This window comes from Mastigoproctus giganteus, chromosome 6 (genome assembly GCF_048544385.1).
Source record: "Mastigoproctus giganteus isolate SK-2022 chromosome 6, ASM4854438v1, whole genome shotgun sequence".
NCBI lineage: Eukaryota > Metazoa > Arthropoda > Arachnida > Uropygi > Thelyphonidae > Mastigoproctus > Mastigoproctus giganteus.
In genome coordinates this window covers 167,688,454-167,715,073 of record NC_143580.1, presented here as the reverse complement: position 1 = coordinate 167,715,073, position 26,620 = coordinate 167,688,454, and the positions used below count along the sequence as shown (strand labels likewise).

The 26,620-nt window shown below is 35.2% G+C and overlaps 1 protein-coding gene across 1 annotated transcript in view; it reads left to right on the top strand.

Annotated features, from left to right (window-relative positions):
* Nucleotides 1–26,620, top strand: part of Fibp (acidic fibroblast growth factor intracellular-binding protein) — a 156,791-nt gene that overhangs the window by 128,394 nt on the left and 1,777 nt on the right. Inside the window, exons 7-8 of the mRNA XM_090376340.1 lie at nucleotides 7,174–7,260; nucleotides 23,426–23,526. Of these exons, the coding sequence (XP_090232466.1) occupies nucleotides 7,174–7,260; nucleotides 23,426–23,526 (188 nt within the window). The remainder of the gene's footprint in view (nucleotides 1–7,173; nucleotides 7,261–23,425; nucleotides 23,527–26,620) is intronic.

The following is a 26,620-nucleotide window of genomic DNA, read 5'->3' as shown; positions in this document are numbered from 1 at the left end:
AGAAATGAAAGAGGTGAAAGACTTGTGGAATTTGCAGAATCTCAAGGATTGTCAGTAATGAACACTTTTTTCAAGAAAAGGGTGAACAGAAAGTGGACATGGAAGAGTCCAAATGGATTAACTACTAATGAAATCGACTTCATCCTCACTAACAGAAGATATATTGTGAATGATGTTACTGTCCTGAATAAGGTAAATGTTGGAAGTGATCACAGAATGGTAAGATGGACACTTGATATAGATGTAGGAAAGGAAAGGAAAAAACTGACTCGAGTAAATAATACAAAGGTCTTTGAGATAACAGAAGAGGAGAAAAAGCAGTATGTACTGGAACTTAGGAACAAGTATGGGCTTCTGCAGACTGCTCAGGACCAAGATATCGACGAGGAATATTACAACTTTCTGAAAGTGATAAAGCCCAAGAAACCTATAGGGAAACAGAAATCCAAAGAAGAAAAAATTAGTCAAGAAACACTTGTCATGATGAACCAATGACGACAAATGAAGAGCAAGAAAAACACTGACAGGGAGAAAATTGAGTATACTGAGTTATGCAAAGCCATTAGAAAGAGACTTAGAGAGGACATAAGAAGATTTAACACAAGAAAAGTAGAACAAGCATTAAGGGAAAACAAAGGATTTAAATCAGCAGCCATGAGCAGTAATACAGAAAGACAAATGATACTGAAACTGAAGAATAGCGATGGTGTACTTATAAACAGCAGAGAAGGCATAATTCAAATAGCAGAAGACTACTATAGAGAATTATACAAGGAGCGAGGGAATGATACCAGCAGTGGGGAAGATGGATTGCAAAGTAGCAACACATACGACATACCCGATATTCTTCCTGATGAGGTAGAACATGCATTGAAGAAAATGAAGAATCGGAAAGCCCCGGGGGAAGATGAAGTTACTGTAGAGTTTTTAAAATTGGGAGGAAGAGACATAACGCAAAAACTGGCAAGGCTCTTCACAAAGTGCATTAGAAAAGGTGCGATGCCTAAGCAGTGGAATAATGCAATCATAGTTTTGCTGCATAAGAAAGGAGATAAATCAGAAATTGGAAATTATAGACCAATTAGCTTGTTATCCCACATCTACAAGTTGTTCACAAGGGTCATTACTAACAGATTAGAAAGAATACTTGATGAGAATCAACCGAAAGAGCAAGCTGGCTTTAGGACAGGATTCTCAACTATGGATCACCTTCACGTAATATCACAGCTAATGGAGAAAGCAAATGAATACAGTAATACCCCGACTTACGCTACCCCGACTTACGCGAACTCGGAGTTACGCGGTTCTTGATTTTTTTCGTTTGGCAACGCTGCCGCCCACTATCTTCAAGGTCGTTTTTCATATGTTATCGATATACGGTGCGACGGCGGAGAATGAGAGCGAAAGATGAACAAAATTCAACTTTGCTGCTTTTATGTTTTTTATATCAGTGAAGGGGAAACACATTTCACCATAATAACGTAAAAACCAACACAATTCCAGCTATCGGTATAATCGCAAATGCAATTAGATCGAGTTTACTACCAGTTTATAACAGATTTCACTAGCAGAAACGCAACTGGATTTTTATTGTTTTATGGTAGTAACCCCTAGAAATGTGAGGTGTTAATAGTGAGTGTATCTCTGCCTTTATGGTGTTGTTTATTCAGTTGCTACATGCGCGCAGCTTTGTTTATGCGTATCAAGCGTGCCTCCTCGTTTTGTAATTGTGCTCTATTCCCTAAAAATGAGTAAAATACTTAATTAAAAGGTGTGAAAAGGAAGTGTCCTGGTGAAGACACTGCAGATTCAGAGAGAAAAAGAAAAGCAATTATCGATAAACAGAGGCGGACTGGGTCAAAAATTCTTACCCGGGAAAATTTATAGTGGCGTCATACTATGGTTTATGGCCAAAATCACACTGGCCCACCGGGGTTTCCCCGGTAAGGCTTATGGCCAGTCCACCTCTGTCGATAGAGAAAAAATATGAAATTGTGAAACGCTTTGAGCGAAATGAAAGACCATGTGATATTGCACGTGCTACAGGCCTAAATGAAGCAACGGCGAAAAGCACACGACAATTGAAAACTTGACAGGTTGAAAATTGAAAAGGGCTCAATTGTAAAGGGCTTAAAAATTTTAGAAAACATAAGACTCCAACGAAGAACGCGTTATAGCTACAAAGCAGGGAATAAAAAAATTATTAGCTTGCTACGAAGAAATTCTGCGTGAAAAAAAGAACGCGCTGTGTCGTCAGACGAATTTGTTAGATTTTATGAAGCCATCGACATCGAAATAACTTTTTAACGTAAGTCATTTGTTTTTTTAATACATATTTTGTATTAATATGTATAAAGAACTGCAATTTTATTAATATTTTTCTTCTAAACTAGTGTTTTTGTTAGTCCTTGGTCCCAATTAAGCAAAATTTATATGTATTTATATGCAAAGTTGTACCCCGACTTACGCGAATTCGACTTACGCGATTTTCGTCGGACCCACCTATCGCGTAACTTCGGGGTATTACTGTATAAAACACCATTATGCCTGGCATTTGTGGATTATGAAAAGGCATTTGACTCCATACAGCATAAGGCAATGTTTCGGGCACTGGAAAGACAAGGCATAGATACTTCATATATTATGATTTTGAAGAAAATATATGAGAGTGCTACATCCTTTATTAGACTAGACAAAGACAGTAGTAAATTTAAAATCGAGAAAGGAGTTCGACAAGGAGACACAATATCTCCGAAGCTGTTTACTTCTGCCCTTGAGGAAGCTTTCAGAAGATTAGACTGGTCGCAGAAAGGAGTCAATGTGAACGGAGAGTACCTAAACCATTTACGATTTGCAGATGACATTGTGGTCATAAGCCACGATACCAAAGAATTAGAGGAAAATCTTAATCAGTTATGCACAGTTAGTAAGGATTTTGGACTAAAGATGAATATGGCTAAAACAAAAGTAATGATGAACAAGTATGCCACGGAAAGGGAAATAATGATTGAAGGAGCAGTAATTGAAAAGGTGGAGGCATATACTTATCTGGGACAAGTTATTAGCTGTAATAATGATAAATGGCTGGAAGTCAAGAGAAGAATAAATTTTGGATGGATTGCATTCAGGAAATATAGTCACATACTGAAGAGCAATATCCCAGTTTGTCTGAAACGTAAAATAATGAATCAATGTATACTCCCCACCATGACTTATGGAAGTGAAACTTGGGCACTCACCAAAAGAATGGAAGAGAAGCTAAGAACTACACAGCGAAGAATGGAACGAATTATATTGGGAATCAGACTGTTAGATAAGAAGAGAAACACATGGATTAGGCAGCAAACTCAAGTAAAGGACATTCTTATCAAAATTAAAGAACTAAAATGGTCTTGGGCAGGACACATAGCTCGAAGACATGATGACAGATGGACTAAGAAAATAACAGAATGGTACCCAAGAGGAGCTAGAAGAAAACCTGGAAGACAAAGGCGGAGATGGATAGATGAAATTCATGAGTTTTTGAGTAGTAAATGGATGGCCAGTGCTCAAAACAGAAGGAACTGGAAAGTTGCTGGAGAGGCCTTCATCCTGCAGTGGATTGAAAATGGCTGATGATGATGATGATGATGAGTGCATTTTGGCCCGATTAAGCGGCTATCCCAATTATCCGAAGTTTCACGTAAATAGTTAAAAATACAGTGGACCTCTACTTTACTATTAGTTCACTGTACAATCAAATCACATTGCGATGGACTCACCATAGTAAAGTACCGTTCACTATACGATGTAAGCGCCAGTCATTGTGATCATGTTTGTGAATTGAATTTTAATTCTATTAAACAGCGATTCTGATTAGCAAAAATAGGAGGAATATTATCCACAAGCTATAAAAGTAAAGTATATTAAGCACAATTTACCCTTTATTACCTCTAATTAACAAATTAAATGATACATGAAAATCAGAAGAATATACGTGATAATCGGAATAATTAATACATACTAACTAGTTGACATTTCTGTTCACTGACATTTGTGGGTGGGGGTTAAAATTTAAAACAGTAAAAAGATAAGCAATCAATAACAAAAAACATGGCACACACAATACGTGCAAGAGAAGATTCTGAAAATAAATTTTTTTTATATGATTGAAGATTTCATGGAAGTGTAAACACATTTCACCATAATAACCCACATAATTCCATCTGTCAGTATTATCGCAAATTCAATAAGATCAAGTTTACTATCCGTTTATGATAGAGTGCACTAACAGAAAAGCCCAATAAACAGGTGACTGTTAGTTGTTTTTATTGTTTTATGGTTGTGACCTCCAAAAATCCAACCGAACCATGTGGTATGGTTGGAGACAATCGTAGGGTAATCTCCAGTGCTGCGGTCTCCTGCCTCGATTAAATGGCATGTTGTCCCAATTAAGCGATAGTGTGGTAGATGACTCTCATCAACCGGTGAAATACCACTACTTTGCTTATTGGAGGCTTGAAGTGGTGGAACCCATGTTTAGTCTGTAGAGCTAAGTTCTGGTCAACCCTTCCCTATCTCTTCCATCATGCAGTATGATTGATGACTTTTGAGGTTATGATGAACGTCGTGGCGAGATCCAATATTCCTTACATTTCGAGGGTACAGCTCTAAAGCGGTGTTTGCAGGCCGGCCGCTAGTTAGTACACTGTACCGAACCTATTGGTAACTCTCTAGGAGGCTTCCGGATAGTGACTAGAGGGAGTCCGAGTAGTGTGTATGCTGGGAACATTGTCGAGGCCACGTTATGTCGAGGATATGGGTATATTCTTACCACGTGTACACCATATCCAAAAATTTCATTACTTCATACAGCATGTCCCACCCACTTTTTCTTACTATTGAATACACCGTGAATTGTCAAAATAATAGAGTGAGCTTATCTGCGAAAAGATCTAAACTTCCCAAGGACTTCCTAATTCATTTCACAAATATACGTGGTCTCAATTCTAATCTCAACGATGTCCATTTCCACTTGCAGTCTGCCAAACCTCATGTACTTTTTCTGACAGAATCTCAGTTATCCGTTGATTCAGCTTCTGCTCATCTCAGATGCCGAAATTATTCGCTGTATGATTCCTTTCACCTCAAAGGTGGTACTTGTGCATATGTCTGTTCTGATATTCCCTGTCAGAGATTTGGCAATTTGGAATCTCCTCTCTTTGATCTTCTCTGGCTTAAAATCTCTCTACCTCATTGTGTCAAATTCATCTGTTGTCTCTACCATTCTCCCAACTCCACCAATCACTTGGAGCTCTTTGACTTCCTCTCTTTGCAACTTGACTTTCTCCAGTCCAACTTTCCTAACAGTGAGGTAATTTTCCTTGGTGATTTTAATGTTCACAACTCCAGCTGGCTTCCGTTTTCTAGTCACACCGACCTAGCAGGTCGAGATGCTGAGGCTTTTGCAATTACTAATGACCTAGCACAGATTGTTCATTTACCTACAAGAATTCCGGACAATCCTAATCATACAGCCAATATGCTTGATCTTTTTCTCACAAACAACCCTTCTAAGTACACGGTTGAAGTGAGAGGTCCTTTAGGCACTTCAGATCACAACTTGGTGATTGTCTCTTCTCCAATGGAACCTTTATCTCATGGCTATTCCCAACCTCGTGTTGTTTGGCATTACAAGAATGCAAAATGGGATGACCTGCGAGACTTCTTTTCTTCTTTTCCTTGGTCGGATTACTGTTTCAAAAGTTCTGATGTCAACGTTTGTTCAGATCGTGTAAGTGAAATTATTCTTGCAGGAATGGAATCCTTTATCCCACACTCCACTTTAAAATCTCGTCCTTTGTCTAAACCTTGGTTTTCCAATAAATGTGCTAAGGCTGTTCAAGAGAAGAATGTTGCATATCGTAATTGGATTGTTTCTAATTCTTCAGTTTCATTTTCTGCCTACACCAAAGCTCGCAACAATTGTAAAGCAGTTATTAATCAGTCCAAACTAGAGTTTGAACAGGCTAAGAGTAGAAAACTTGCTTCTTGCCCTAATGGTAGCCGAGCATTCTGGTCTCTTGCCAAAGCTATTGGGGAAAGATGGGGAGTGGGTGGTTTAATAATACCCATCTCGGGACATTTCGATAAAATGTTGGTTGGAATGGACACTGAAATATAGTGAAAAATTTAATTTATCAAAGAAAAAAAAAGTTAGAAAGTGGCAAAGTCTTCATATATATATATATATATATATGATATGAAGTAAATAGAAATGTATAACGGAGTCAATATTCATATTACACTGTTTTTGGGGTTTTTTTTTTTTATTAATATTTGTGTGTGGTGTTTGTGGACTAGTGCCATTGCTGTGGCAATATATACAATACTACCATAATGTATTAGAAGATGAAATGCAGAAGGCATAATTTCTTATGGGTTTAGGTAATTAACTATATAATATCGGTGTAGATCCACTATAGTTTACCCATAAATTTAAACTACGTATTTAGTGTAAAGGGCATCGTTTTAATTGTATCTCATATTCTGGGTGCCAGTGAGCTTCCTCTTGTTGAATTCTGGTGCAATCTTCTTCAAGAGTATCCAAGTGTCTAAATGTGCAGTGCTCAGAGTTTTTCCATTTCCCATAACTTATCTGCGCAAAGCTGGATTTTCAAAGCTGGATGTTGCATCTGACATGAGAATTCAGTTGTCTACAATCCCTCCCAAATTTAAAGAACTTTGTGTGAAGAAGAAACAACACCATTCTTCACAACAGTTTATTATTCAGTTGTTTTTTATGTCAATCTGAAAAAGGTAGATTGTAAACATAATAAATTGGTTCTGAGATATAAATTTTTAATATTGGATAAGGGCCAAAAGGGGTCCGTGAGCATAAAAGTTTGGGAAACTGCCCTAGTGCCACACTCAGACCTGTCACTTTTGTATGTGCCATGTGTATTTTATAAATGCTGTTCACACCTGCTGTATATATGGGTTAGTTAATTAAGGTGCTATTCTGAATTTTATAAATGTTTTCAGTATTTTTCCCCAATTTACGGATTTGAACTTGTCATCTAGCATATGCAGGTTTGTTTTATTAAGGCTAATATAATTGTTCAAGTTTCCCATTGTGTGAATAGATATAAATATATAAGCTATCTTAAATTCATTTATATTGCATTTTGCTAGGTGCTCTCTAGAACTCTTGTGAATATTGCTTATGGCTTAAATCATAGTAAAGAAGTACGGGACTTGTTTATAGATCTTGTAGAAAAGGTAGGTTGTATAACACTTATTTTTCATTAATAGTCGAATCTTGTTAATACACAATTCAAGGGACCTAAATTTTCACATTTTTTAATAACAAGGTTTGTAGTAGTAATGAAGTTCTCCAAAAGTGTAAAAAATTTACTGTTTCATTTATTTATTTTATTTTTTTGGTACATACTGTATATCTAAGAAGAATAATAATAAATAATAATAATATCAAAAATAAATGAAAAAAATAAATTAACTTAAATTAATAAAATAAAATAATAAAAACAAAAGCCTTGTCTAACAGTACAGTAATAGGAATAACACATTTTTTAAATATTTTATTTTATTTGTAAGATGAACTAAGAGAAAAGCAATTAACGGAAATGAGAATACTGTATAGTATATACTTTGATATATACAATATTTTAGTATCACAGTAAAAAGAATTACAATCTTAATATAAAAGGAGGCTTACAAACTGTCAACTTTTTAATAAATTAATCTAATTTAAAGAAAAAATCCCATGTTGTTTGCATTGTTTTTGTCTGATATGCACTTTTAAATATAGTACAGACATTATCAAATGCAGTAGTTGTTTCTTTATCAATGTTACTGAGAGCCAACACATTCTCTATTATGCTCAGTGCATTTTGAGCATCTTTTTTAGATGTGTGTGTGTGTGTGTGTGTGTGCGCGTATATGCACGTGCACTTCTTCAATTTTGCTATCACTGGTAACAAAAAACACCGTTTTGCTTGGTGCTCAACAGATTTTCTGGTGTTCCATTGCTGTGGTAGAAAATTCATCATCCACCTTCACAAACTCTTCAAATTTGCCAATAAAAATCCATATGCTCCTGCTGGACCATGTTTTTTGATGATATTCTCAGCAAAGCCACTCTTTCTGAAACAGTTTGATTATTACACTTGATACAATATTGTCTCAAGCAATAACATGATTATGGATAGCATCCAAGGCATTTCAGTTTGTCAGCAAATTGTTCCCTCCTGTGTTGTGGATTAAGTACCTTATCAGGCGGGTTCTGTATGCTCACTTGAGGTTATAAATAATGCCTTGATCCAGTGGCTATATAAAACTGATGGTATTGGTAGGTAAAAACAGCAGCTGTATATTTGTCAACTAAAGTGTCTCATCAGGATGTGCTGTACAATGATCTAGCATCATCAAAATGTTCCTTTTTTTTTTACCATAAGCCAAGCACTTCTTTTGGCCTCATAATCACTGGGAAGTTGGTTAATTCCTATAAAACACCTTGGCTAAGCTCCTTATGTTTTCCATCACGAATTCGTTTACTGTTTCTTATCTCTGCTCCAGTATCACATGAAAAAAACTTTAAGTATGTGATGCACTTAATTTTTTTTTGGTTTTTCAGTATTGTAGATACTGGAAGTAGTTAAAAGGATGTTGTATGCTTTTCCAATGTCTGTTTTACTTCGATCTATCCTATCAGCCTCTTGTATAATTTTCAATTTAATTTCCAAGCTTAATTCTGTCTGTCTACATTTTGTTGCCATAACACTGCTAGATGAGATTTAATGTAAACAAACTTTAAATTAATTTAAAAACACAAGTTCCAAAATTGACATCAGCTCAGATAAAATGGCACAAAAATAGATTATACTGTAGCAAAAGACTCTTTCAACTGGCGTAACAATTGCAACTGACCTTGATCTGGTGGAGAGTGAGGGAGGGTAGTAGTAGTAATAGTGACATATGATGGAAGAAAGCAAGCATATGATCTTATGCAGCATCGGCCAAAAAAAAAAAAATTCACACAACAATTCCCTCTCAATGTTTGTCCAGTTCCTCCTTAAATTTATTTAACCTATCAACGAAAGATGGAAGTTTTTTCCAGCAATTAACCACCCACTGGCTAAAGGCAAATTTCTGCACATCTATTCTACATTTGTCTTTCCTCAATTTGAATTTATGCCCCTTAGGTTCGTAATCTAAATAAGTGGAAGAATCCCATCAGAATTCAGCATGCTCAACCCATTCAAAGCCTTATACACCTCAATCAGATCACCTCGCAGGTGCCTAGTCTCCAGCCACTGCAATTTGCAGAACTTAAGCCTCTCTTGGTAAGAGAATCCATTCATTCCACTCACCAATCTTGTCTACCCATATGCAGTACTTTGCATTTGTCAATGTTAAACTTCAGTTGCCACTTCTCAGCCCATCTTCCCAAATTATCTAGATCCTGTTGCAGTAGCACACTGCCATTACTGTCATTAACAACCCTGCCAACCTTTGTATCATCTGCAAACTTCGACTAAGCCTGATATACCTTTATCAATATCATTGATAAATATACAAAACAACAGCAGACCCAACACCAAACCCTGTGGGACTCCACTAATAACATTAGTCCACTGAGAGTAGCACCCATTGATTAACACCCTCTGTCTTCTCCCACTCAACCATCCTTTTATCCATTGTAGCAAATTTCCCTTAATACCATTCTGCTCCAATTTATACAGTAGTATTTCATGCGCAACAGTGTCAAAAGCTTTGCTGAAATCCAAGTATATGATATCAAAATTTTTTGCATCCAGTTCCTTTGTAACCACATCATAATATCCAATCAGATTTGTCAAACAAGACTTTCCCTTAACAAACCCATGCTGTGTCTGAATTATTGCTGCAGTCTTGTCTAGATGATCCTGCAATGCATCTTTAACCACTGACTCCATTATTTTACCCGGAACAGAAGTTAAACTAACTGGTCTGTAATTACTCGTGTCACCATTCAATCCCCCTTTGTGAATTGGGGATACATTTGCACATCTCCAGTCTGTGGGGACCTCCCCTGAGTCCAAGGATGCTTTCATAATTATGGCTAAGGGTTTGCTTAGTTCCTTTGCCACCTCCTTTAATATGACTGGATAGATCCCATCCACCCCAGGTGCCTTTCTTATGTTTAACTTCAACAATTTCTCCTCCACTTTGCTGTCAGTTATTACAAAATAATTAAGCACCCTTCTACAATATGATAACCTTCTGGCATTTTCAATCCTTAATATCTCCTCATGTGTGAATGTAGATGCAAAATACTCATTCAGTTGGTTTGCTATCTGAGCAGGATCATCAACAGTCAAACCATCGATATCAAGTGGACCAATCAGATTCATCCCCTTCCTTTTAGAGTTTATATAAGTAAAGAAATCCTTGCTGATTTACTTAGCATCCTTTGCCAAAGATTTCTCGTAATCTGTCTTCGCCTGTCTAACCTCCTTTGTGACTTGATTACAGACTAGCTTATATCTGGCATAGGCTTCTGTGTTGCCTTATAATTTATATGCATCCCATCATTTTTCTTCTCTGCCACGAGTCTCATTAGTTCATTTGACAACCATTTAGGCCTTAACCTTGCACAATATTTCTTAATAGGTAACAAACGTTTAATAGCTTCCACAATTAATTCCTTGAATACTTTCCATTTTGAATTTGCAGTTGGTAACATCATCAGTTGGTCCCACTGTACAGAATTTAAAAACTGTCTGAGACCACTGTAGTCACCTTTACGGAAGCAAAAACCCTTTCCTTTAACCCTGATGGTAATTATATCTTTAAGTAAATCCCACATCAATAGACTGTGATCACTGCCACCTAGTGATTCCTTTATCTGCAAATTCTTAATATAAGAATGATCACTGATAACCAGATCAAGAGTATTACCCTCTCTGGTTGCCTCTCGACTATGCTGCTGCAGAAAACAGTCATCCAATAAATCCACAAAAGTCTTAAGAGTGTGCAAGTTACCAACCCACAAGTTCCAATCAATATCTGGAATTTAAAATCCCCCATTATAAGACATTCTAATTTACTAGCCCACTCTATTTCTCTGTACAGTTGTTCATTGTACTCATTCGAGTCATTAGGCCCATAACACACTCCTACTCTTATTTTTGCTTTCACAGTGCTTATGTCACACCAAATTGACTGAACAGTGCACTGTCCATCTATATCAACTGGATGCACTTCTTTTGATTTTATGTTTTTTTATTTAACAGCATAACCTCTCCTTCCTTTTCTTTTTATTCTTTTGTTAATTTATCAGCGCATCCTTCACAAAGTTGTTTTTCAGAGTGCACTTAGGTTTTAGCCACCATAAACTGGTTTTTTATTATTTACATAAATAATTATTTTGAGTTATTTACGTAAAAGTAATTTCTAACAATTAATGCCATCCTTTGGGAAGCAGGGAACCAGATGGCCATTGGCAATAATAGGGCCAATAATCGGACAGCTATGCCAAGATTTGTATTAGACATACAAGATAACAATATTTCTCACAGGGTGAAAATGAACTTTGTAATACATAACCCCAGGGGCTTATATCTGGTAAGTATAGGCTTGGCATAGTCAAGGTCCTGAGCGGATATCATCATTCTTCTTTCTTGGTGACTCTTTTCTACTTCTCTCTCTCTCTCTCTCTCTCTCTCTCACTCTCACTCTCAGGGTAACTCAGAATTTTTTTTTTTTTTGACTGGTGCAGCATAAGCCTCAGGCTTCCTTGCACCATATGGCTGATAATAATATTAACTGAATTTCGTAAAAAATGAATATATTTACATAGAAAAGCATATCCTTTTGCAGGGAAATGGTATATGCTTCATATAAATGAGTACTTTGTGTAAACCAAGTTTGTATTAACAAAATTTTATATGTAAGTTTTATTTGATTAGTGAACATGAATAAGCCTGTAAAATTAGCTTGGTAGATAGCACTATTAACCTATATATAATTCAAGTTATAAATGCAGTTTAAGAAATAGTCAATGTATGATAGTAAAATAGTTATAATAATCTAACATTATTTACAAAACCAATAATAAATGTTTTGCATCTATCAATAATTAGAGTTCTGTTGAAAAATAACGATTTCAGAAGTTATAAACAACTATAAAACTGCTTCATATAAAATAAGATAAAATTACATCATTGCTTATTAATCCAGTAATTAGCATTTTTTTATGAATATGAGTTTCTATCAATATTTAGATTATTAATAGTTCTAGCACCATTACGAAGCACTTAAAATAACTATAAGTTGGCCTTGCTAAAATTGGTGTCCGAGGTTTGAATCCTGCAGTTTATTTGGAATATTAAAGTGGATCAGTGAAACTAAATTAACAATATTAATATTACCATTAATATTGTACATTAACCAGTTTATTAAAGAGTGGAAGCTTGCTTTTAGTTTTTTGCAATTGACCAGTTTACATCTAATTGGTAAAAGGAATTTGTTAGTAAAGGTGAAATTCTGGAATTCATTTGAATAGAGGAGTTGCAAGGAACTTCTCTAATGTCATAGAAGAGGTCTTAAGTCCTCTTCTATGACAAGGTTCAGGAAAACTGGTAATTTGTGTAGGGGAGCTATTGGAAAGATACAGATTAGTGTCGTGAACCAAGTATTCTCATCCATCTTGAGAATACTTGGCCATGAGTGCCAGGCAATTGTGATCAATCAATTTCTAGTTGATACTACTAGTGTTATTTCTACTAGCTTTTATAACTTTTACAGCTTCACCTGCAACATACTGCTGTTTTTTTCTTGTTGCTCATTTACTCATCTGGCAGCACTACTCCATCCTGCTCATGGCAGGTCAGTAACTTGAATGGAAAATCTAATCTCCGAAGCCAAAAGGAGTAACAGTAGACCCAAACAAATATCAACTATTAGAGGCCAGTAAACTCCCATCATGACCATGAACACTCTTGCTTTTTCTCCACCCCTAAGAGATTAAGGCAAAGGATTATAAATGGATATGAACAACTAGGAACCTCTGGTACTCCTGATCAGGAGACTTTCTGATGTAGACCACTCAACCTTGCCATTCAGAGCATTTGACAAAACTGTTGTAGTAGGGCTTTAGAGGCATCAGTAACTTGTCATATTTCACCATTATGTATTCTCTGCAAGTGTATGTACAGAATACATGGGTCGATTTGCATGCTGTGCAGGCTGAAAAACCTGGAACTCAGGGGTAACCCTATCCCACTGCTCTGCCTGAAATATATATATATATTTATTCTTTGTGTTTATCTGTATATACTAATGCCAGAAGTATGGGCAGCACTCAGACCACCTGGTAAGGAGATGCCTCTTTTTTTTTGGGGCGGGGGGGGTGATGATGCAATATGTTTGTGCCCTCTTTATGCAAATTTTTAAAATAAAAAATGAAATAATAATAATTATTACAGTAAAATCTTGTTAATACAAACTCTGTTTATACAAAGTACTCGTTTATGTGAAGCATATACCATTCCCCTGTGAAAGAATAGGTAAATATATTCATTTATTACAAAATTCGATTAATATGTATTACAAAGTTCATTTTCACCCTGTGAAAAATAAATATTGTTATTTTGTGTGTTTAATACAAATCTTGGCAGAGTTGTCCAATTATTGTCCTTATTATTTCCTCTGGCCACCTTGTTTCCTGCTTCCCAAAGGATGGCGCTTAATTTTTTTTTTTGGCTGGTGCAAGAAAGCCTATGGCATAAAGCCATCGGCTTTCTTGCACCGTGCGGCCATTACTAATACTAATTGTTAAAATTTGCTTTTGTGTAAACAAAACTGGTTTATGGTAGCTACAATGTAAGTGCACTCTGAAAAACATCATTGTGAAGGATGAGCTGTTAAATTAACAAAAGAATAAAAGCAATTTTTCTAAGTTGTTTACATACACTCCCTTGCTCTCCATGGGATTAAGGTCAGTTGCAATTGTTACACCAGTTCAAAGAGTCTTTTGCTACAGTATAATCTATTTTTGTGCCATTTTATCTAAGCTGATGTCTTTTTTTGGAACTTGTGTCTTTAAATTAATTTAAAGTTTTTTAATATCAAATCTCATCTAGCAGTGTTATGGCGACAAAATGTAAACAGACAGAATTAAGCTGAACATTATACAAGAGGCTGATAGGATGAAACAAAGCAAAACACACATTGCAAAGAAATAAAACATTGCTTTACTTACTGTATCTACAATACTGAAAAACCAAAAAAACTTGAAGAAGTGGTGACACTGGAGCAGCAATATAAAAAAAAGAGGAAACGATTTTGTGGTGCAAAACACGAGGAACTCAGAAACAAAATTTTCAAGTGGTACCAACAAATGGGTGCATCTAATTTGCCAATATCAGGTCCGATTTTTCAAGAAAAGGCAAATTATCTAGCTGAGCAACATGGAAATGGTGACTTCAAATGCAGCAGTGGTTGGCTCCAAAGATTTAAAGACAGGAATAACTTGGTTTTGGGAAATGTTTGCAGAAAAGTCTGGATACAGAGAAAAGGCTACAGACTGGTTGTGTTCTGTATGATCCATTCTTGAAAAATATGAGGCAAAGGATATTTTAATCTTGAGGAGACAGGTTTATTTTAAAATTTTCTGCCAAATAAAACATTTGCTGTTTGAGGAGAATCTTGTCATGGTGGAAAATTAAGTAAACAAAGACTCACTGTTCTGTTATGCAGCAATTCAGATGGCAGTACAAAACTATTCCCACTTGTGATTGGCGCTAAGATATTTTAAAGAAGTTAACCAACGTCCCTGTGATTATGAGGCCAATAAAAGTGTTTGGCTTATGGTCAGAATTTTTCAGCCTTGGTTATCAAATGTGGACAGAAGAATGGATTCAGAAAAAAAGAACATTTTGATGATTCTAAATCGTTGTACGGCTGTTGTTTTTATGTCCCAATACCACCAGTTTTATGCAGCCACTGACCAAGGCATTATTTATAACTTGAAGAGAGCATTATTTATAACCTTGAGAGCTGTGTTACCTTGGTAACACATTCATTGGTTAGGAAAATTGAGAATTGGAAGGTACAGTGTACCTTCATTGCTGTATCACCTTTCGGATTGTGAACATAAAGTTGACATATGACATAAAAGTTGGATTGGTATGCTATTAAAACAGAGAGGTGGGATTAGTTTGAATTGCTGTTTAAGAAAGAGATGACAGATGAAAAAGAAGCAATTTGGAATGGCAGTAGGGCAGAGGAGAAAGCCAAGATTGTAAATGACATGCTTGTTAATGCTTCGCATAGTGCTATGAGAAGGAAGAAAAGACGTAAAAATGCAGTGCCATGGTGGAATTCAGAGCTCAAGGTCAAGAGGAGCAGAATTTTCAGCTTTAGAAGGCAGTTTCAGAATGCTAGATGTGCAGGAATAGAAGACAAAATAGAGCAATTTAAGAGGGAATATATTCAACAAAGGAGAGAATATGTCCAATTAATAAGTAAAAGTAAGCAAAATGTATTGAAAAATTTTGCAGAAGAAGTGGGTAATAGAGATACGTGGGGATTACCCCATAGAATCGTAGTAGATAAAATAAATCTGGACAAAATATATTTTTTACAATAAGGATGTCTGGGCAAGGGTGTATTTTGGGTTGAAAAGAGAGTGTACGTGGAATATTAAGTAATCTGTTTCCTCAGGACTGTGAGCAAGATGAAAGTGATTATCAAAAAGAAGTTAGACATATGAATGAAGTGTATGTAGGAAGTAATGAGTAGATTAATTTTAGTGAGATGGAGTTAAGTAAAACAGATAAGAAAAGGAAAGCACCTGGACAAGAAATTATTTAAGTGGAGGTGATAATTAGATTTGCAAACAAGTGGCCAGGGATACCCCTGGATCTATATAAGTCATGCATACAAGAGGGTGTTCCCAGGAAGATGGAAAGAGGCATTAGCTAAAATACTAATAAAAAGTCCATATAAGGATGTTACAGTGCCTGGCTCGTACAGACCCATATCATTGTTGCCAATTATTGGCAAATTATTTGAAAGATTAATAATTAAGCATATTATGGTTCACTATGAAGAATAAGGTCTATATTCCACGAGACAATTTGGTTTCCGGAAAGCGTCCTCTGAAGATGCCATAAAGGAAATGCTGAACAGCACAAAAAAAAAAATATGTGATGGGAGTGTTTTTAGATTTTAAAGGGGCATTTGACAGGATCTGGTGGGAGGGATTCAGAATCATGGAATTACCAGGGCAATTTTATAATGTTATGAGTTGTTACTTAAATAACAAAAAAATAGTGTTGAGAACAAGGTATAATGAGATATGTATGCATGTAACTAGGAAGTCTCCTCAAGGCTCAATTGTAGGACCTTACCAATGGAATATAGTAATCGATGAATTGTTAAGTCAAGATTGGGGCGAATCTGAAATAGTAGTCTATGCAGATGATCTTGCTGTTTTAATTAGAGGCAACTGTAGAAAAGAGCTGGAAGAAATGGCTACAAAAATAATGGATAGAATTTGTAAATGGACAGAGCAGAATAAGTTAGAATTATCTATGGCAAAGTCTTGCATGGTGCTGCCGAAGGGGAAGCTGAGTATAAACAGAGCCTTGGTGGTCAAAACTCCTGCCAGATCCCTGAAATATGCCGAAGTGGTGATATACTTGGGAGTAACGATGGATGAGAGACTAACTTTTCTGCTCCATGTTAAATATATTAAAGAAAAGATTAGAATTTTATATTCAAAAATAAGTAGAAAAGTGAGAGTAGAATGGGGTATGAAAGAAAGGTCTCTTAACTTGCTATATAACTGCATTTTTGTGCCGATTATTATGCTGCTGTTGCCTGGGAGTACAAAGTAGAGCATAGCTTAAATAAAAAACAACTAATATCAGCTCAGAGGCAAGCTGTTCTAGCCCGAGCTTGCCTCTGTAACCCGAGCCTGCTGGACTGTTTCAAGTGCTGCTTTGCAGGTACTTTCAGGTAAAGAACCTTATTATGATTTAATCATAATAAGGAAATATCTCGAATATGCTATGGTCAGGAATTATTCTATAGAAATAATGATAATTAAGTCATGCCTTATTGAAGGGAAAGAATATGGTAAAAAAGATTTAAAAACAGAAAGAAGATGAATTAGTAAGGAATTAGATTAAATGGCAGGAGCGATGGAACAGTTCCAAGCAGGGGAGGGTTACCTATGGATTATTGCCTTGTGTAACTACCATGAAACAATGTAAAGAATGGCCGGATATGGGTTTGCACAAGACCATGGTGGTAACTGCTCATGGGCTAAGAGCTAGATTAAGTGAACTTGGATTAGTACCTTCTGGCTTATGTCTCTGTGGGGAATTGGAAACTTCAAAACACATACTGTGGTACTGTAGATATTATCAGATAGCCTGTAGGAAAATGTACAAAGAATTAAAAGTGCAGTTTCTGCAGCCAGGCGAAGTATTTCCAAGTATTCACTCCTATAAAATTTTTAACATCTTTGTGAAAGAAGTTTTTGAAAAAAGGAGGCCTATTATGGTGGGATCAGGAAATTAATGTAAATATGTTAATATCTATGATTTTTGGTACAATATATATGGTTTATACAGCGTGTATTTCTTATGAAAAATTGTAATGTATAAGTGCGTGTATTTATTATATAAAGTACACTATATTTTTATGGAAATATTGTATTGAATTTAAATAATATGGTTTTAATTAATTTATCTTGAATTTTAAGTTTTAGATTTATAAATGGATATATATTCTTTTAAGAGATTGTAAATATGTATGGATTGAAAATATGATTATATATATTTAAATATCATATGATTGTTGTATTTATGTAAATAAGTTGTATATATGTTTTGTATATGTATATATAAATGTTTATATGGTTTTAATTAATTTATGGTGCCTCTGCAGCCAGGTGGGCAGGAGCAGCAGTGCGTAGCACATGCTTCTTGATTAGACCGGGGTTCGAGCCCGTGACCACCAAATACGGAGGATGCAGAAAGGTCAGGAAATGACCACCGCATATCCCCAGAGCAATATGGTCTTAGTTGCTAATGCTCCTACAAACCGAATAACAAAAACTTATTTTGAAGATTTACATTTTAGGTGTATAGGTTTACAATTGAATGTATTCTTTTAGGAGAGTGTGAATAAATATATATGATTGTTTTATTATACAGTGCACATGATGCTTTATGGGACGATTTTATGGAATTTATATATTTGTTTAAGAGTTATTTATTTATTTTATTATTTTATTTTTTTGAAGATGAAATTTTGAACATACTGTACCTAAATTTTGAACCTTACCTAAATGTTGTATATATGGCTTATTGGGGGCCATGTGAATGATTTTTTTGTTTGTTTTTGTTTATATGTATTCATCTCTTATTATGTATATTTTTAAATAAGAACTGTAACATGGATGAGCCAAAGTCTCAGGGTTTGCACAAGACCAAAATCCAAAATGCATTGAGCATAATAGAGAATGTGTTGGCCTGCACTAACGTTGATAAAGAAACAATTATTGCAATTAATAATGTCTGTACATATAGGACAAAAACTGTGCAAACAACATTGGATTCTTTCTTTAAATTAGATTAATTTATTAAAAAGTTAATGGTTTGTATGTCTCCTTTTATATTAAGATTGTAATTCTTTTTATTGTGATACTAAAATATTGTATATATCAAAATATATATTGTTTAATATTTTCGTTCTATTAATTGGTTTTCTCTTAGTTTATCTTACAAATGAAATAAAATCTTTAAAAAATGTGGTATTCCTATGACTGTATTGTTAGACAAGGCTTTTTCTTTATTTTTTTAAAATTTTATTATTATTCATTTAAATAATTTATTTTTTCATTTATTTTTGAAATTATTATTATTTATTATTATTCTTAGATAGTATGTACCGAAAAAAAAAAAAAAAAAAATTTTGACACTTTTTGGGGACCTTATTACTGCAAACCTCGTTATTACAAAATGTGAAGATTTAGATCACTTGAACCTTCTATTAATGAGATTCGACTGTATTACTGTTTTATTAACAAAAGAAAATTTTGGAAATGTAAAACAGTGTCACACAACAAGAGATTAAAAAAATAATCAATGTATCCATTTGATAATAAATAAGATAAATAAGATAAAAGGGACTTAGAGGGGGGGACAGGTATCCTGTGTGTTATCAGACACTCAGCCTAAAACACTGATGGATCCAATATCTCTCTATTACAGAAGATTTAGGAGAAGTCCGGTTGGCCTGCCTCCCTAAAATCCACTCGTGCACACCTTCTTGATGGTAAGCCCTGTTACGTCACGAACGGTGTCAACGAACGTGTAGAGTGGTTCTCTTCAAGACGCCTGGTCAGTGTGAAGAGGAAAAGACCAAACCCTCCAGCATATGACAGCACAACAAAACAAATGGCCTTCAGTCCCCAGCAGTTTTCACTCTCCCTCTTACGGCAGCGAGAGGATCAGAGTGGAAGTACAGGGTGCTAAGAATCTCTGGGTACGACCAGGCTGCCATGCACGGAAACTGAACTTGGTCTGTTATAACGTAAGATCACTCATCAGTGAAGACAGGATATTAGAACTGGAAAAGGAATTAGAAAAGGTGAATCAGAATATCATCGGTTTGGCTGAAATTAGAAGAAGAAATGAATCACTTATAAGTTTATCAAGTGGGAATGTGCTGTACACCAATGGAAACAGTGAAAGGAATGAAGGTGGGGTTGGGTTTCTGGTCCATAAAGATTTTAAAAACAACATTTGGAATTCAAATCATCACCAAGTACATCACCAAGGGTGTCAAGACTAATACTTAAGATTTCTAAGAGGTACAAGCTAAAGATTATAATCGAGCCATGATGATGAAGAGATTGAAGAAATGTACACTGAAATTGAGAGTCTTCTAGATGAGCAGAAAACCCACTACACTATTATTATGGGGGACTTCAATGCTAAGGTTGGAAAAATACAAAACAGCGCAGAAAGGGGAACTATAGGAAATTTTGGAATTGGTGAAAGACTTGTGGAATTTGCAGAATCTCAAGGATTATTCAGTAATGAACACTTTTTTCAAGAAAAGGGTGAACAGTCCATGTCCAGTGGAATCTTCCATGTCCACTTTGGACATGGAAGAGTCCAAATGGATTAACAACTAACGAAATCAACTTCATCCTCACTAACAGAAGATATATCGTGTTGTTGTTGTTATTATTTAGTTTTTAGGAGCATTAGCAACTAAGGCCATATTGCTCTGGGGATATGCAGTGATCATTCTCTGACCTTTCGGCATCCTCTGTATTTGGTGGTCATGAGCTTGAACCCTGGTCTAATCAAGAAGCGTGTGCTACGCACTGCTGCTCCTGGGCACCTGGCTATGGACACGCCGATATATCACGAATGATGTTACTATCCTGAATAAGGTAAATTTTGGAAGTGATCACAGAATGGTAAGATGCACACTTGATATCGATATAGGAAAAGAAAGGAAAAAACTGACTCGAGTAAATAATACAAAGGTCTTTGAGATAACAGAAGAGGAGAAAAAGCAGTATGTACTGGAACTTAAGAACAAGTTTGAGCTTCTGCAGACTACTCAGGACCAAGATATCAATGAGGAATATTACAACTTTCTGAAAATGATAAAGCCCAAGAAACCTATAGAGAAAAAGAAATCCAAAGAAGAAAAAATTAGTCAAGAAACACTTGCCATGATGAACCGAAGACGACAAATGATTGTTTGTTTGTTTGTTTGTTTCGGGATTTATTGGGCGCATCGGCAACTATGACCATAGTGCGCCACAGACGACAAATGAAAAGCAGGGAGAAAATTGAGTATACTGAGTTATGCAAAGCCATTAGAAAGAGACTCAGAGAGGACATAAGAAGATTTAACACAAGAAAAGTAGAACAAACATTAAGGGAAAACAAAGCATTTAAATCAGCAGCCATGAGCAGTAATACAGAAAGACAAATGATACTGAAGCTGAAGAATAGCGATGGTGTACTTATAAACAGCAGAGAAGGCATAATTCAAATAGCAGAAGACTACTGTGGAGAATTATACAAGGAGCAGAGGAATGATGCCAGCAGTGGGGAAGATGAATTGCAAAGTAGCAACACATACGACATACCCGATATTCTTCCTGATGAGGTAGAACATGCATTGAAGAAAATGACGAATCAGAAAGCCCCGGGGGAAGATGAAGTTACTGTAGAGTTGTTAAAATTGGGAGGAAGAAACATAACACAAAAACTGGCAAGGCTCTTCACAAAATGCATTAGAAAAGGTGTGACGCCTAAGCAGTGGAATAATGCAATCATAGTTTTGCTGCATAAGAAAGGAGATAAATCAGAAATTGGAAATTATAGGCCAATTAGCTTGTTATCCTACATCTACAAGTTGTTCACAAGGGTCATTACTAACAGATTAGAAAGAATACTTGATGAGAATCAACCGAAAGAGCAAGCTGGCTTTAGGACAGGATTCTCAACTATGGATCACCTTCACATAATATCACAGCCAATGGAAAAAGCAAATGAATATAAAACACCATTATGCCTGGCATTTGTGGATTATGAAAAGGCATTTGACTCCATACAGCATAAGGCAATGTCTCGGGTACTGCAAAGACAAGGCATACATATTATGATTTTGAAGAAAATATATGAGAGTGCCACCTCCTTTATTAGACTAGACAAAGACAGTAGGAAATTTAAAATCGAGAAAGGAGTTCGACAAGGAGACACAATATCTCCGAAGCTGTTTACTGCTGCCCTTGAGGAAGCTTTCAGACAATTAGACTGGTCGCGGAAAGGAGTCAATGTGAACAGAGAGTACCTAAACCATTTATGATTTGCAGATGACATTGTGATCATAAGCTACGATCCCAAAGAATTAGAGGAAAATCTTAATCAGTTATGCACAGTTAGTAAGGATTTTGGACTAAAGATGAATATGGCTAAAACAAAAGTAATGATGAACAAGTATGCCACAGGAAGGGAAATAATGATTGAAGGAGCAGTAATTGAAAAGGTGAAGTCATATACTTATCTGGACAAGTTATTAGCTGTAATAATGATAAATGGCTGGAAGTCAAGAGAAGAATAAATTTTGGATGTATAGCATTCAGGAAATTAGTCACGTACTGAGGAGCAATATCCCAGTTTGTCTGAAACATAAAATAATGAACCAATATATACTCCCCGCCATGACTTATTATGGAAGTGAAATTTGGACACTTGGCAAAAGAATGGAAGAGAAGCTGAGAACTACACAGCGAAGAATGGAATGAATTATATTGGGAATCAGACTGTTAGATAAGAAGAGAAACACGTGGATTAGGCAGCAAACTCAAGTAAAGGACATTCTTATCAAAACTAAAGAACTAAAATGGTCGGTCTTAGGCAGGACACATAGCTTGAAGACATGATGACAGATAGACTAAGAAAATACCCAAGAGGAGCTAGAAGAAAACCTGGAAGACAACGGCGGAGATGGATAGATGAAATTCACGAGTTTGAGGCCATTGCACAAAACAGAAGGAACTGGAAATTTTCTGGAGAAGCCTTCATCCTGCAGGGTATTGAAAATGGCTGATGATATGTAATATACATAGATAAAGCATATAAATCCATCTACATTTATCATATTAAATTTTGCAGGGATAGCAGACATTTTTGAATACCCTGTGCAACTCTGACTCTTCTAAAGGAATACCAATTTTGTTTCTTATAAATCTATGAAAAAGTCCCCTCCATTGGGAAAAAAAGAAAAGCAAGAGCTTTTCTTTTTTTCCCAATTAAAAATACCAACAATATCTAAATTAACAATACCAACATCATAGTTTATGAATTGAAAAACTGCCTATGAATTTAAAATTTTTTCTTGGCTATTGAAATCAGAATATGTCCGGTTATTAATAAACATTATTTCTCTGAAGTGTTCACACATTTGTTATCATTAAAAAATAACATTCTATAAAATTATATAGACCTTTATTTGATACATCTATATAATTTTATACAATTTTATTTTTAAAGATAGAAAAATGATAGGATTTTTACAGGGATTAATCAGTGTGTTTTTCAGTACAAGTTTTCTGATTTATTCCTATCTTAAAATGAAAAGAAATCAATTTTAGTTTGAATAAGTTTGATTGATAACCTGAGGAAAATCCTTAGTTAGGCAAAGGTTGAACTTGTTAAAGTGTAACCTTACTGAAAGTTGTACTTATGCTCTTTGAAAGACATACAATCTTGAAATCTTATTTATACTTGTATGTATTTCTAAAATAAATATGCATTACCTGATATTTATCTTTATTATTAATGCTTCAGTTTTGTATTTAAATGATTTAAGAACACTGCATTTATTATTCCAGTTGATAGAACCTTGTCGTCATAGTAGATGGACTTATGTGGAACTTCAGAAATTTCTTGATGTGTATTCTGATGCTGCTAACCAAATTGATGTCTTTAAAAGGTATATAGAGTTCATCAGTTTTGATCATAAGCCTTACAGTATTTAATTGTTTATGAAGCTTGCGATGTTTAATTGTATGGCTTCATAATTTTCACTTTCAGGTCTCATGAAAAAAAAAAGCTTTTGAATTGAGTATAAAAACCATAGTTGTCTTGATTAACACTTATTATATACTGTAAATTGAAGATTGTCTAACTATATTTTCATTCCCTTTTTGGTTAGCAGCAAACTTTAGCCTACATAAGTTTCAGAGGTCATTCTATCAATAGAATGACCTCTGAAAAGCCACACCTAAGAAAACACTACTTTTAAGCATACAACATAATTGAAAGGCTATTCCATTATTTATTTAAAAGATGAAACAACACTGCCACACTGTTTCAAAACTTTCTAATCTCATCAGATAACAAATGATCTATTAGCTCATCTCTGATGGCTTATGAATAATGAAGCAGTTCTGTATGAGTTGCCATGTGGTATGAAAGACTTCAGTTATATAATATTGTAGAAGCTATATGGCCTTGAAAATAAATATAGCAAGTTGGAGACTATCTTGGTCTTGTGTGTGTTTGGCAGAATTTTCAACTGCCATAAGTCAACTCTATGGTCTAACAAGCTTTTGGTATCCATAAAATCACTGTTTTTAAGAAAGCATCACTGAAAGGTTATTAATTTATTTTATTTTATTTTTTAAATATAAGGCACCATGAAATAATATCAGGAGCATTATAGATCATGCACTTTCTTCTTTAGTAAAAAATGACTTAAGTTAAATGACATTTGAAGCACCCAGCATCTGGCTGCCAAGATTAACATAATTAGTTACAGAAACATTTATTCTACCCCATTCTGAATTCATATAGTTAAATGATGGTTGAAGCCAGTTACCTTATCCCTCACTCCTGTAACCTCTCACTGTGTGAGACACTTGTAAGACTGTGTTTGGAATACTGTGTCCAAGTATGGAGACTGCATCTGAAAAAAGATATTCTTCTTAAAAGGATCCTTGTTAAAAGGATAGGCAATAGGAAAGACTTTGAATATGTGGGCTGTAGAGCTTGGTAATGAGGTGTCTTGGGGGGATGTGATTGAAGTTTATAAGGGTCGGGGGAGGGGCATAGTAAAATGAATGAATGTGAAATTTTCACAATAATAAATGATTCCCTAACTAGGGGCCATAAATTCAAATTATGGGAAAATTCACTCTAAGCCTTCTTAAAAAGGTATAGAGTGAATTGTAGGAAGTTTTCTTTTAGCCAGCCAACTGCTGATTACTCTAATAAATTTATAAGAAATTCATTGGTCAGGTACCTAATGTGAGGAAGGAAAATACAAATAAAATAAAAATACAATAAGATACAAATACAATAAAATAAATTACAAGATATTTTATTTTTTTGGCTAGCGTAACAAAATCTTGTGTTTCCTTGCACAATATGGCTAATGCAGAGGCATATTAGGCAAGAAAGCTCCAGTCTTTTATTACACCAGCTAAAAGTGGTGTAACAAGTGTGTGTGTGTGTGTGTGTGTGTGTGTGTGTGTGTGTGTGTGTGTGTGTGTGTGTGTGTGTGTGTGTGAATGGCTTATGTTCATTTTTGTTTGACACTTTGTTCATTGCTACCTATGTGTTGCTATGTTGCCCTCTTCCTCATTAGCATCATTTCAGTTTATGTTGTCTGTGAGTGCATGTTACACATTTTGATTTGATATGTATTTTATGTGTAAAAAAGATATTTTAAAGTTTTTAGCAGAAATCATTTCTGCCAAACCTTTTATTGTTTGCATTTTTTTTTTTAAGCGAATTGGCCCAATATGAGAAGATTCCCTCCTCAGACTGAAAAATTAGCCATCAAAACATAGCAGTATTTCAATTAATTTTTATTTAATAGCTTTTCAGTTTTAATATTTTATTTACCAATCATAGTGTAATATGTATTTAAAAAATAAGTTTGAAATGGGCAAATATTGACAATTTATAGCTTTTATGGAGCCAGTCTCTGACTATTATATAGATGTGTGTATGCTGTAGCACAATTCTACTACCTACTGTTTTTTTTTTTTATTGAATATATGTCACATTATAGCAGGATGAGCCATACTAGCCCAGGGTGAAGCAGGGAAATGGCTGATTTTAAAAACTCTGTAATTAAATAATTTGTATTTGTCAAATTACAAATATGCCATCATAAAATACACAGCATGCTGCTTATTTTTACAATAGTAGTGTAATATGCTATAGGCATCTGTAGCCAAGTGGTCAGGATTGGGAGTGCAACAACACATGCTCTTTGAGTGAGTAGACTGCTAAATATGGTCTTTGGACCATATTTAGCAGTCAGAGGCTTGAACCCCAGATGGACCAACCGCACCGGACCAGCATGGCAGATTATGGTCCATTCCCTCAACATGATTTGTTGAGGAGGCCTCCATCCTGCAGTGGATTGACATAGCTACAGATTCATTTATTTATTTAGTGTAATATGTACTTATAAAAGTAAGGTAATTTGAAAATAGGCAAGTATTGACAATAAGATAATATTGAAATAAAATAATATTACAATAAAATAGTATTGAAAATAAGATAATTTGAAAATAGGCAAGTATTGACAATTCTTAACTTTTATGGAACCTATCCCTGATTGCTATATGAAAATGTGCATGTTGTAGCATACATTAGCATTAGCATTAGTTGAGGCATATGATGCAAGACAGCAAGATTATAGAGCATAAGCCAAAAAAAAAAGAAAAAAAAACCTTCCCATTTCATCCATCCAGTCACTCCAAATGTTTGTCTAGTTCAGCCTTAAATTATATATTTAAGCTATCAATTTCCACAACAACAGATGGAGGTCTGTTCCAGCAATCAACTACCCGCTGGCTAAAGGCAAGCTTCTGCACATCTGTTCTACAACTGTCTTTCCTCAATTTGAATCTATGCTCCCTTGGATTCTTAATCTGAGCAAGCAGAAGTATCCTGTCAGCATTGAGCCTGCTCAAACCATTCAGGGCTTTATATACCTCGATCAGATCACCTCGCAGGTGCCTAGTTTCCAGATGCTGCAACTTACAGAATTTAAGTCTCTCCAGGTAAGA